This window comes from Carassius gibelio, chromosome A23 (genome assembly GCF_023724105.1).
Source record: "Carassius gibelio isolate Cgi1373 ecotype wild population from Czech Republic chromosome A23, carGib1.2-hapl.c, whole genome shotgun sequence".
Taxonomy (NCBI): domain Eukaryota; kingdom Metazoa; phylum Chordata; class Actinopteri; order Cypriniformes; family Cyprinidae; genus Carassius; species Carassius gibelio.
This window is the reverse complement of record NC_068393.1, coordinates 24631961-24646557: the sequence shown is the minus strand read 5'-3', so window position 1 is coordinate 24646557 and position 14597 is coordinate 24631961. Positions and strand designations below refer to the sequence as shown.

At 37.4% G+C, this 14597-nt stretch overlaps 1 protein-coding gene across 1 annotated transcript; it reads right to left on the bottom strand.

The window, feature by feature from the left end:
• Window positions 1-160: 160 nt before the first annotated feature.
• On the bottom strand, window positions 161-5059 carry LOC127944349 (SH3 domain-containing protein 19; the record flags this gene model as incomplete). Its single annotated transcript, XM_052540225.1, is given in 10 exon segments — window positions 161-332; window positions 411-460; window positions 551-618; window positions 900-1760; window positions 2073-2241; window positions 2319-2451; window positions 3248-3293; window positions 3410-3450; window positions 4827-4923; window positions 5029-5059. Coding segments are annotated over 10 exon segments (1668 nt in total), but the record flags the coding sequence as incomplete, so codon positions are not given.
• Between the last annotated feature and the right edge of the window lie 9538 nt (window positions 5060-14597).

Sequence of the window (14597 nt, the reverse complement as noted above, 5' to 3'; positions counted from 1 at the left end):
GCTTGGAATAAAATGCATGATCACAATCCACCTTCACTGTAAGGTAAACAGTAGTAAGTCGCACAGGTTTATTACGACATCCTGGTCAGTAAATGATGACAAACACTTAACCCTTAAATAAACCCAGGAAGTTTTCCTAGAGTTCTTCTCAAGTACTCACAGAATAGCGCTTGTAAAGTGGATGTCCTGGTTTGGGTCGGGGTGGGAGGGGCGGGCATCGCTTTGGCACCCTGCTGCCTGGCAGCTGATTGGTCGCAGCAGGGGAGGAGGAGGAGCCTGGAGGTTTGGTCACTTTGATTGGAGGAGGCCGGAGTGGGAGGAGTCTTCCGCTGCTGAGATAAAAACAGAGAATGATGGTTGGGAAAAAAACTAAACAGACACCTGATTTTGGAGTAAAAACGCTGCAGTACCCTGAAGAGAGAGGAGGAGTGGAGGTGTCAGAAGCTCTGGAAACATCCACCTGAACACACAGACAATCATCATCAACGTAAAATACTCACGCCAACATGAGAACTTCCTCATAAAGGTGTAATAAGCAGCTATAACTGACCTGTGAGGCGGAGCGTGTCTTCCTCAGCAGAGGTGGAGGAGGTCGGGAGTGTTTGGGGACTGACGGACCTGGATATAATCACAGATGTTTAAAACGTTTTGATTGAGACGATAAGCAGACATTAGGGCTGCAAGATAAATCTAAATAATGTCAATGTGCTGTGATTTAATTAATTAAATAAATGCACTACATGTATCAGCGAAGCATGACTTTGTGTCCATTTACACACAAGCAAACAAATTTAAATCACAGTTTTTTCAGAAGAAATGCAATGAATTTTTTTCCTGAAACCGTGCATCCCTACTAGTAAGTAAACTAGAAATCCAACAATACACCAGACAACACTCACGTTTTCCAGCGCTCTTGTCCGTTACAGTCACTGGTGGTGTTTTCACTGGAGGGTTTATAGCTCGATCATCCGAACTTCTTCTCTCGGACGAGCTGGAGACCTCCACTGCCATCTGCTGGCCGGGAGGAGTGCTGTCAGGACGGGTGGCTGGAGAAGGTCTGGACTCTGGTGGACTCTGGAGTTTCTTCAGAAGGGGTCTGGGTGCTGGAACTGGTGGACTCAGGGGTTTGGAGGGGTTTTGCTCAACAGTAGTTTCACTGGTATCAAAAACCTCAAAGACAGACGGTTTTAGGGCGAGCTGGGATTTCGATTTCTGAGTTCTAGGTCGTGGTTTTGGTCTATTTAATGGTTCTACAGGTTCAGGTGTTATAGAGGTGCATGGTGCATCATTTTCTATATTGCTTGCATCACTTTGTTGACTGTCTTCATGTTGGACAGGTGTTGCGTCTGAACCAAACACTTCCAGCAGGTCTTGCAGGTATTTGCTGGAGATGTCCGACGGAGCATCATCGAACCCGGCGAAGATGTTTTCGGTGCCGTCATCCTTCAGTCGCACTAGAGTCTGAACTTTGACCTCTCTCGTCATCGTCTGGTCCAGGACGTCGTCGTTGGGTCGTAGGGCGACTCTGGAGCGCGGCCGAGGTCTGGGACGTACGCTCGGCTCCTCTTTTATCGGCTCAGCTGGGGAATCGAGGTTGATCTGAGCGGAAGTGGTGGTGATGGGGGCGGGGTCTATGGGAGTGATGTCATCGATGATGTCATCGGAGTCCGTCTGCTTGTGCAGAGCGTCTCGAGATTGGTCCACTTCAGGCGTGTGGTCGAGGGGCAGTAAGGGGCGCGGTGGTTTGGGGGGTCTGCGAACTACAGGAAAACATTCACAAGACAAGAGGAACAACTTTTGAAGATGGCAACCGAAAAAGTGCAATAAAAAAACACTTAAAAATGCATATTATGGTTATTTTCTTTCATCTAGTCTGAAGAAAAGACAAGTTATGGAAACAAAATCTTAAAATTGACCATTGCATGGAAAGCCTGTAGTGATTTCCCTGAAATAATTAATTTAATAGTACATTTCTGTTAGTTTTAATATGTAAAATGTGCTTCATCTTTTGATGAAATGTCTAATCAGTAAAATATTGGCCTTAAATGCAGCCTGATCTCACGTCTTCATACCTGGACGAGCAGCAGAGGATTGTGGGCCGGGGGAGTCTCTGTGTGTCTGCGTGGCGATGGTGCTGGTGGAGTGACCAGGTGATGGAGATGAAGATAACGAGGCGGAGGGGGGAAGACTCTGCTCACGGCTCTTTTCTCGGATCACCTGCTCGTAGGAAGGAGGCGGGAGCTGGGGAGGAGGAGCACGATCAATCAACCAATCAGACACATGGAAGGTTCCACACATGTATCTGAAGCTCCACCCACCTGCACTGTCGCCGAGCCTGCAGCCCAAGTGGGCGGAGCCGGGGGCGGGGCTGGAGGAAAGGCCCCAGAATCCCCTGGGAACCATGTATTGGACAGCAGCGGTTCAGCAGAGAGGATGGTGATTTGTGGACGCCTGCTGCATGACGTGACATGTTAATAACATCACCTTCCTCAGTCTGATCCCCGTTTAAAACAACTAGTTAATAACCCTCTCAGAACTAGAATGAGAGCATGAAACAAGATTTATGAGAGTCTCACTCCTAGTTTTGAGAATTTATATTTTAGTACCATTGAGATACTATTACAGTTTATAATAATATGCATTTACTTATACTAGGTTTTTTAGTATTTTTACTAATCAGTATAGTATTTTTATATGTTTAGTCACATTTTTATTTCAGTTTTAGTTATTTTACTTCACCAACTAAACATTTTTTTATTCCTTTTTGTTTTGTTTTTATTAACTATAAAATCCCTGGTAAATAGAAAATATTTAAAATTGGTATTAATGTGACAATCAGAGGTTATCTAAATATATTTTAAAGATTGCATACATTCCTGAAAAAAACACTGAAAAAAAAAAAAAGTATATTTATATATATATATATATATATATATATATATATATATATATATATATATATATATATATATATATATATATATGTATACACACACACACACAAATTAAAACTATAAACTGTGGCTCGAATTCAAGCACAACAATACAAGTATTTTTGTCCCTAATAAATCACATGGGTTTGTTTACAAGGGAAAGGACAGTGTCAGCAAAGAGCTTGAGATCAGATTGAAGATGTAATAATGAAACCGAAAGTAAAAATCACCAAACTGAACAGAGAGAGAGAGAGAGAGAGAGAGAGAGAGAGAGAGAGAGAGAGAGAGAGAGAGAGAGAGAGGCGTGCACTGACCTGCGCTCTCTCTGAGGGTCAGTCTGAGAGCTCGTCCTCGCTGACGCTGTGTAGTTTACAACACAAAACACAAACACAGAAACCAAACTGACATGCACACATCTGACAGCACGTACAAGACACACCGAATCGCCAAAAACATGCTACGACAGGCGCACTCACTGCGTTTGATGACGGCTCTGATGGAGGAGAGCGGCCCTTGGCTGGAAAAGCGAGAGAAACAGAGATTTTTTCCACTGATTTAATGACTCAAGGCCAGTTTTCCCTGTTGTTTTCCAGTGACATGACTGGAAACACATTTTACAGTTACATAACACACACACACACACACACACACCACACCCAAACCCCCCAGACACAGGCTTTCCTTAAACACACACAATGAACAAGATATATGCCACTATTTTACTGTTACAAAACAGAGCCTGTCTTGTTATTCCTGTCAACATGCGTCGAGTTCAGTTCGACGGTTTGATGTTAATGGTTTTTCCTTCTGTGGTGTAACAGGTATTTCCAGAACTGAGCTGGAGGGAGTGCTCTTCTTATCACAGGTTCTGATGGGAGGAATGCTGGCAAATGTTCAGACACGAATCGAGAGCTTCACCACCAGCAGATGAAGCTCTGAACACAAACACAGCTCTTTGACTTGTTCTTACAATCAGGAAAAGCTAATTATAACACAGTTCAAATCACATTTCACCCCTAAGCAAGAGGAAGAAAGATTCTTGCATAAAGAAAATAAAGCCAATCCAGATCATTATTAATGTTTGCATTCAAAAATTAAGGTTTGCATTTAAAATTTAATATTTTTCATCCAAATAGTTTTTAGTTTTTAGTTTTATGTTATTCACAATGCTTTGTACTGCTATGCAGTCATTTAAAAATAAATAAATAAATAATGTAACTCAGTGACTTAAATTACAGGCAGTACAACATATTTTTATGAAGTTTAAATACTTTATAATTTTATGATCTATTTTGGTTTATTTTTCAGTGCTGTCATTTTGAGTTAAATATGTTAAGAAATGTGTAAAATTGTAAAAAAATAAAAAATAAAAAAAATAAATACATACATTTTAAAAATAAGTAATCAAAAAAGTTCTAAACTACGCATAAACATTTATCTTTATTTTTCAGTGCTGTAATGCGCAAGTTGATAAATACTTTATAATTTTATGATCTATTTCTGTTCATTGTCTGGTGCTGCAGTTACATGAATGGAAATGTGCAAAATTGGCAAAATTTTTTAAAATAAACCTAAAAAAAATTAATTAAATTAAAACGTTTTAAAATATGCAAAAATGATTTATAATTTTTATGATGAATTTGTTTATTTTTTTGTGCTTTGATGAGAAATTAAGTGGGTGGAAATGTGTTAAATAATAATAAAAAATAATAAACTTAAAAAAATAGGCATGAATGCTTTAAAACAAAATTTTATCAATTTCTGTTTATTTTTCAGTGCTGTAATAAGGAGTTAAATGTGTAGAAATGTGATAAATTATATTTTTTTTTAATCTTAAAATTGTATATATATATAATTTCCTGATACTGATCAAAACAAATATTTAGCTTTTACCTGGAGTGGCGCTGTTCAGGTTTGTTTCTGTCTGAATGCTCTGAAAAAACACACACACACACACACACACACACACAGAAAGGCTCATTAAATAACTCTGTTTGTATAAATAACAGCAGATTTCAGATGTTTGTCGACAGAAAAGGCCTGATTCAGCTAAATGAAGGACAGATGAAGATTCATCAGGCTGTTACTGACAGACCCCTGCACACTGTGGAGGGGGGGGGGGTCATGATCACATGACCTCAGACTCGGGTCACATGACCCACTCAGAGCTGCTCACGTCTCCATACACACACATTACAGAAACACAAACCACTAATGAATGTAAATAAACACTGTGTGTTATTTGATGAATATTGAGGGTTGGACTGAGGAAACCCTGAAGAAACAGAGCTGAGAGACTGCAGCGAAACTGAAATACACGTGTTAGTTTCAGCCCAGGACAAAGCAGATTCATAATTCATATCATATGAAGAGGAAACAACAATCCATCAATCAGAAATAAATTACACTACTGCACAACAACCAGCAGACAAATGCATAACACTCTTTTAATTATATTACATTTAAATGACAAATGTGAAGTTGTAAATTTCTCTGAATGAAAAATGAAAAGTGAACTAGCATAAACAATCTCAACACGGCTATTGCACCTGGTTGAGGTTCATGACTTAACATCATCAGTTCTCAAACCTTTTAACCAATCGGCATTGATGTTAAACTTGTTTGCATTAAACTCAAACTCATTGGAGATTCAAAAGTGACAACCTGCTACATACCAAACATAATCTTGAAATGAATCCACCAAATAACTTGTCAACACGTGAATTTTCCCCCTTAAAAATTACTCTAGCTTCTCTTCAGTGTAACCTCAGGATCCACTAGACACTCCCGCCAAATATTTTGATAACTGTCAGCAAATAACTTGCGCAGTAAATCTGCATCATGGCCAGATTTCAGACTTAATTTATCTGATTCTTCCACATATTCGCTCACAGTGCAGCCGGTCAGAGTTTTCCCAAACAAGTACAAAAATGCTTAATTTTTCCAAAACGCATCAAGTCTTCCCGTCAAGATGGTGGACAGAGTTCAGTCCGAGTGTCTGTGGTGGAAAGAAAACAAGTTGAGTGTTTGAGCTACACATCTTTGTGAACCTCTTCGGGTCAAAGGTCAAACGATCTCTCAGAGCATGTGTCTATTTCAGTCCCTCTTTACAAGTTCTCTGTCTTGTCCCCTTTAGTTGCTTATGTTTGTCTTGAAATAGTGAAATATTAGCAATTTTAATCTCATTGAATGCCTCAAAGATTTGTATAGATAGATTTGGCAGACAAGACCTGTTCGACACAGAAGAGAAGTGTTTGAAAGGAAATAAGGAGTTTTATACAGTTGTAGTGGATGTGGTGTGTGTCTGCATGCACGTGTATTTGTGTAAAGCTTTCAATCTATCATTTTAGTGACAGTATGATAGTTCTTATTGCTTTTCCTCGTGATTAAAGATAATAAACGCATATGTGCTTCCCTTGTGACTTTTTCCTTACAGTCTCTCATTCATCTATCTGGCCTATACACAGGTGTCTGAGAGGGGTTAATGCATACGTGCGGTCTCTCATCCATACACAGCTGTGCAGATAACTTTTAACCCACATGCTACACACACACACATACATTCAGCATGATGGATCAGTTATCAAAGGCAGTTGGTGGACGAAAGTGCAGTTCTTTTCATTTTAAAGACGACAAATAGCAACTTAAATATTAGAGAAAAGGTAAAAACAAAGAGATGGTGGATAGGATGGCTGCTTAGGCAAGCACAAATCTGGCTTTGATTGAGGCCAAAAAGGAAAATCCAACTTTTATAATCATCTTTTCCCATTCATTGTTTTTTAAGCATCTTGCTCTTATTGAGAAAGAGTTTCTAAGGCAAACATGAGAACATGAATCATTTATTTAGCCTGCTTTAGTCACCTTAAACAAAACCGTATTGTCTTGATTCCTGTAAAAAGAGAGTACTGCTTCCCCGCTCTTAAAGGATTAGTTCATTTCCAGAATACGAATTTCCTGATAATTTAATCACCCCCATTTCATCCAAGATGTATCATCATCATGACTTACTGTCTTCAGTCGCAAAGAAATTAAGGTTTTTGAGGAAAACATTCCAGGATTTTTCTCCATATAATGGACTTAAATGGTATCCATTAGGCTTCAGACCTGCAACTGAAGAAAGAAAGACATGAACATCTCGAATGACATGGGGGTGAGTAAATTATCAAGATAAATTATAATTCTGGACGTGAGCTAAACCTTTAATGACATTTACACAGGTGCAGTAATCAAGCACAAAGATAAAACACAACAGTTCAAAAATTAAAGTCATTATAACAGCCCATATACTTGCTGTAATGGAAACGTCTGCACTTTGTTCAATATTAATATGCTATTCAAGAAAAAAAATATAGAACCAAGAAGGATCATTGGGATAACATTCAAAGCCTGTGCAGTTATGTTCAAATAATGTACATACAAATATTGATGTAGTGAAAGAAACCATTTCTAATACAGTTAGAAAAAAAAAAAAACAAGAGCAAACATTTGTATTATAGCATAACTACATGGAATTATCTGCATACACACACAAACACACACACACGCATACATACACAAACACAACTATATTTTTGACATTTAAAAATATATTTATTAAATATACTAATATAACATATTATTTAATAATTATATTTCATAATTTTTAATTTAGTTCATGTATATAATTTACATTATATATACTTATATATACATTTTAACTGTAAGAAATAACAGTATAAAATATGTATATTGTTAAATATAATATAAATATGTATTTTAATACAATTGTAATTATTTTAAATGGATATGTGTGTAGTTAACTTTTTTATAATTTTAAATTATTTAATTAATATATAATTAATATACATTATATATCAATTAAAATTTGATCATTTTAAAGAAGTAGCTGTTTAAAATATGTATATAATTATATATAATATACATTTGTTTAATAAAATTATTTTTTTAAATATATATATGAAGATATGGTTTATAATTAAATAATTTATAATGGATTCAAATATTTGTGATACCTTATAGCAAATTGATGCAAATACAGTGAGAGAGAGAATGGAAGAGCGGAGTGAGGGCTGCTGAACTCATCCAGTCACCCACACATTCTAACAGGATATGAAATTCAAGAGGAGAAATTCAAATCTCATGTGAATAAGTCTGATGATTAATCTCTCTCTGCTGGGCTCACTCACATGTCTGACAGTTTTTTATTGCTTATGGTTTTGAGTTTTAATAACATCCTCAGATCTAAGAGGTGAACTGTTGTGTCATCTTGACCATTACGTTCATTTAGCTCATGATCGTTATGATTTTAAATGAGGGCTGCCATGACAATGATGAAGGATTCTTTTCTAGGAATTCTTTTTTTAAAAGGGTTCAGCCTTGGCTGATTTTCAGAAACTACCATAAAAAAACACACACACACACATTAAACCTACCGATCAGAACTAAGTGCCTCGCCCAAACCCTTACCCTAAACCTACCCTTTACATAGTTATGATCTGACCCCTAAAACCACATCTTGACTCTCAAATAGGCCTTTACAGGGGTCTCAGAAAGTGAGGACTGACCATAATGTCAAGATTGTCCTTGCTCCAATGGTCTAAAACTCAAACCTCCCCTCACAAAGATAGCTGGTACACACACAAACACACACACAAACACACACAAAACACATAAACAATCACACAAAGATAATACAAACGAAACTGGAACAAAAGCTAAAAAATAATCTTTCAGAAATTAACCAAGTATCACCAGCATTCATTATAAATGAATAATAATTTGTGCTGATGGATAAAACGCCACGCACTACTCCCTGAAAGCACAACACCCTCTTGTTACATGTGCACTTTACCAAAGCAGACAGTGACGTATGTGTCCGAGGTCAAACAGTCATTCACCATCTTATCTGTACTACCTGGGTCACTCACTGGGTTCACCAGACCACAGATATTTTGGTGCTTCCAGTACAAAGAAAACTACATCCTGTATAATCCAAGCTAGTGAACGCTTATATTTCATATGCGAGATGATGGTTACTGACTGGCAACTCGTATTATGTCATGCCATACAAACCACCTTATCTTTAATAGTGACTAAAACAGAGGCTGTATACTGTGCACATACACACTACTGCTAAATACAGCCATTACTCTTCTTCTGACCACTTTATCCCAGTCTGTACACACAAACATGTTTCTCAGTACATTTAACCTAACAGAGACCAGGGTTAGCTTGGGCTCCAAAGCTTAACAGGGTGAAACAATGAGGTCCTCGACAATAAAAGCAAGTTACTTAGCAAACGACAACTAAACCAAAACTGCTTTTTTACAGTCACAGACACTTTCACATTTTCACTACCACTCCTTTTTTATTATTTTTGAAAGAACCTACCTGGCTGCATTTATCTGACCAAAAATTCAGTTAAACAGTAATACTATAAAATATTATTATTTCATTAAAGTAGCTATTATTTATAAACACATTTTAGAATATATTTCAAAATGTAATTAATTCCTGTGATGACAACGCTTAATATTTTTATGGAAAAGATTATACATTTTTAGATCAACAGAAAGTTCAAAAGAATCTTTTGTAACAGAGTAAATATCTTTACTGTCACCTTTGATCAGTTTGTGTCCATGAATAAAAGTTGTTGTTTTTTTTTAATAAAAAACGAATTGACAAGTAAGAATAATAATCATTGTTTACACTTTGACATATCAAAACCCGAGGACTAACTAAGTAGAGCTTGACTGATATCACCCCCTTAATGATCAATACAAATTAATTTTAAGTTTTTGATAACCAATATGTTTAATTGATTTTATAATTAATTGCAGTAATATAGTACTACAAAATATTTTTTTTAACAATAAAAACATGATTATGAATATTTTACTACTAATAACAGTTGTTACTGTTATTTATGGAAAGTTTTTCATGATTTAAGTAGTTACAAACTAATTGTTAAGCTATATTTAAAGTACCATAGGAAAAAAAAATGCCCAAATCGATTACGGGTTTATCTCTGATAACTCACTGACTAACATGGAACAAGGCATCCTGGGTAATAAAACATTTACCCAGGGTTAATAATTACCCTGGGTTAACCATTTTAGATGTGAAAAGCCCAGTAAACTGACAACAACACTGTGCAGCTGAATTTACTCCTGAAAAATCTAGATATTGACAAACAATTCTACACAAAATGTGTTAAATGTCTACAGAACAAGACTGAATAACTAGCTCATAAAAACAGTGAGGTCATTCTCTTCTGGGCTTGAGGTGCGCTGCTATAAAATATTCCAGAAACAGCCAAAACTTTGGGAGTTTGGGAAAGTAGGAGTGACTGCTGCAGTCCATCCACACTCATGCAACATTAATGCAGTTGACACTCGCAAAACTTTGCAGTGCATACGTGGCACAAAATCATGTTTAGTTCCACTGTGCAAGCAGATTTACTAAAAGTGTCCAGCTTTGTTATTTGAGCAGTTGAACTTCTGTTCTCCTTGAGAAGCCCTCACATTAAAAACACTCAAGCCCGAGTGACAGCAGAGGTCAGGGAGAGCTGTGACATCACTCACAGTTTTAGGGGCCCGACTGACGTCATGGTCTTTCCCTCCAGCTTTTTATCAGTTTATTTATCTCAAGGAGAAGATGAGAGAAAGATAGAGAGCCAGATAGAAGAGAAGAGAGGTGTTTGTGATGAGAGAGGCTTGTCTTTATAAACACATTCTCATTGCCTTTCTTGCTCAGTCCAAACACAGCCAGAGCACCGCACCCAAGCACTCCATCGCCACAGAAACCAGCTGACCTCTGACCTCCACCCTCACCTGTGCCAGCCCCTCTACCAAGCCTGAACTTCCTGTTTTTGTGCATTTAACAGAAATGGAAGAGAGAGAAGCAAGACAAACATTCGTAGTGGCACGTAGGTGAGAAAGCTGTTAAAACATGCACATTCAATGGAACTGTCCTACAAAATAGTTTAACAAAAATATTCAGTAGTCATTCAATTTTGAAATACTTTCATCTATTCTATCTTAATATGGCACGACAAATACAAGTAAGCAATCTACAGGGTTATAACTTGAAAAGTGTAAACTTTGGCACTATAAAAACATTTCACTGTTTGTTTGAACATCCCAAACAGACCAACAACAACACTGGTTTAACCTTTGGTGTGAGTTTGGGGCGGTACCATCTGAATGTATTTATTAATTTGAATTATTTTACACATTTTGGGATTTAATGGAGTAGGAAGCTGATTTCTATGTAAATGATTGAACTATATTCAGTACAGTTTTAGCATTGATCGTCAGACTTGTGGTAGAAGTTAGCGGTATGTGATTTAGCTGGTAAGAATGGATGATGTAAACACATGGAAGTTCCCAGAACTATGTTTACAGCTGAGACAGAGTCTGTTTTCTCACACTTAGATCCTACGTCTGTTCTTTTTTTTTTACAGCTTAGTGCTGAAACACCAGACACTCTAGTGTGCATAAATCTACTGCCTTCAGATCATTTGTAGAAAATAAACCAGTGGACAGAGCATGTGTGTGTGTCTTTCTGTGACTGTGGTAGTGTCTGTTTTTTTATTTGAAAAATATATTGCTTTATCTTTCTCTGTCCTGCAATCTCTTCCTTTCTGCATTGCCAGATGTGATAAAGATGCAGAGATCTGAGAAGTCTCACTCTCTATGAGTTTACAAAGCTGGGAAGTTTTGCCATAAATTGCTTTTCTGTTTACAAGCTATCAGGAAAAATTACATTTTGGCTGATTTATAGTGTATGTATTTGCACAAAATCAAGAAAAAGGGAAAATGTAGTAGGAAATTATCAAACTGAAAAACAAATTATGTGACATTCAGGTTAACAGCACTTTTCTCACAATGATATAGGAATATTATATATAATTATATATAAAATATGCATAATAAAATATGTAATTACTAAAATTTCAAAGTAGAATTTCTAATTTAATTTGGGAAAAACATGGCCTAGAAAACAATAAAAATAAAATGAAAGCACAGTCACTGCACATTAAGTACCTGATTAGTATCACATTATCTTCACGCTACCTTGATCTAAATAGTGAAACTGCACTACGTTCATTCCTGTTCTGATGGCCTGAGTAAGACCTCATTACTGGAAATGGTTTCATGCACATTACCTCATTTATTTACCTGAAAGCCCCAGACAAAGATGTAAAAACAAGGCCAAAAGCATTTTCGTAAAAAAGGGAATATCTTAGCTGGCTGCTCGCCAATGCGTATCATTACCCAGAATGCATAGCTGTAGTGCAGCAATCTCAGTGTTTGGTTCCTGTGATTTCTGCCCAATGTAAACATGGAGGAAAGGTCATGCTCCACCCCTCCTTGTTTACAAATCACCCTCATTACCTCAGCAACACATCCAGCAGCACAAACAATGTTTGATATGATACGATGCTTCAGCATCTCTGTCTTCAAACTAGATAAAGAGGCGTCCAGATGCATTTGATTTTATTTTTTACAAGGGTTCTAAAGGGTTTCAGAACTCACATCCTCCTGCAAGCTTAGGCCGTCCAATGCCCCTCATGTAACTCCAAACACTCTTCAATGAAACCAACCCTTTCTTAACCTACGACCCGAGTTCTGCACGGCCTTGAGCATCTCTGTACTAGTACAATATGCAAATGGTTTTGCTGGTATTAAGCCATCAGGCCATGTTTCTGCTGTTTGGCAGAGTAGATAACAGTGATAGCACTTCCTTTTTCTGATCTCCAAAATGGTAAACAAGAATGATGGCTCTGGAATTGACTGGAGTAAAAGCAATTGGTTGTTTTTTCCCCATCCAAAAGATGAGCAGATAGAAGAACAGAAGATCCGAGAGGATCTTAGTGGTCGGGGCCGGGGCAGGGCTCATGAGGAGCGGGAGGGAGTGATGGAGAATGTGTTTACTCTGCCTGATCTGTCTGTTTATGTATCTTCTATCTTAATGAACAATGTATTATTTCTCTCAGGAAGAGAATTTCAATGATGCTAAGGTCTATTTTACAGTCTATAAACACACTTAAGTCTCTGAAGTTGCAGTGCGGCAGGGGGCACGGCAGACGTCGCTTGTGGTCTGACACTGCTCTAACCTGCTTTAAATCTCAAGCTTTATAGTAAACAGCTCTGGACATCTCTACAGGGCTTTCCACACACAATTTATTTTATTTACTTCAGTATATTACTGCCAGAGAGGCCCTTGAGATTTCACAAAGCCTATCTGGTAACCAAGGAGGATCTAAACAACAGCACTGAATCACTCTTGAAGCTATTGTGCAGTTTTGCTTGGGAAACGTCCAGTTTGGACAGAGAGTCAAGGGTCTTAGAGTGCAACAGAGTTCAGGCGAGCCCAAATTAGTAGAATCAGAATTGCTTGGTAAATACTTCGGAATGAAAAATTAGAGATGGATGAAAGTAAAATTGCACTGATAAGGAATAGTTCACCCCAAAATAAAAACAGATTCGGAGAATTAAGCACTTCATCACTTGCTCAGCAATGCAGTGAATGGGTGCCGTCAGAATGAGATTGCAAAGGGCTGATAAAAAAATCACTATTATCCACAAGTAATCCACACGACTCCAGTGTGTGTCATGTTGTGAAGCACAAACCTGCATGTTTGTGAGAAACAAATCCCTCATCAAGATGTTTTTAACTTCAAACTGTTGCTTCTAGACAAAATTTGAGCCTATAATACATCATAATGCGTTCTCCAATGTAAAAAAGTCCATCCCCTGTTGTCCTCTCACATCAAAATCCATGAACACATTTGTTTAGAGCTCTTTTCAATTGTAAACCATGCTTGATCTCTGCATATTTCCCTCCTGATTCAGATGAGACAACTGTTTCAGGGGAAAAACAATATTATGGATAGCTATATTTTATGGATAGCAATATTTGGACTCTCATTCTGACGGCACCCATTCACTGCAGAGGATCCATTGATGAGGAAGTGATGCAATATGCTAAATTCCAAAAAATAAGGTGACTTGACTCGACTGTCCTCCAGGGACATTACTGATAGTATCATATCAAATAAATTAGAACTATTTATCTGAGGCTGGTTTAGTGTATAATCCAGGTGTCATGAGTTCATTCACAAAAAATGCTTAAGGTCCATTAAGACAGCTGAAAACCCTCAGTTATATCCTTTTCTCCTACTCATGCCAGAGTGGCTACTTCAATTCTGCTGTCCCCTTTCCAGCAACCACAAAACTAACTAACAATTCTTTCTGTCCAGATGCATCCACTTTGGACATAAGCTGCTGACCCCCTTAAACCAGAGACAGGACAAAATAAAGACAGACAAAACTGTGAATAATATCTCAGAAAGGGTGTCCAAGACAGTTCGGTGCTGGACGATTCCATCAGACTCATGGAAAGATGTGGAAAGTATAAGAAGATAATTTTATAAGTATTAAGTACTTATTTTGGATTAACTGGTTCTACATGTTCAGAGGTATTCACATTTGCTGGAGGGCAAACTCCTGCTTCTTTCATTTTCTTACAAAATTCGTTTCTCCTTGTCAAACACTGAATATTTTTCAACAACTTCAGGCACAAAAAAAAAGTGTCAAACATTTAATAAAAGCATTGACAAATGTAGCATTAACTTCAGCAGACACATGGAATCATAAT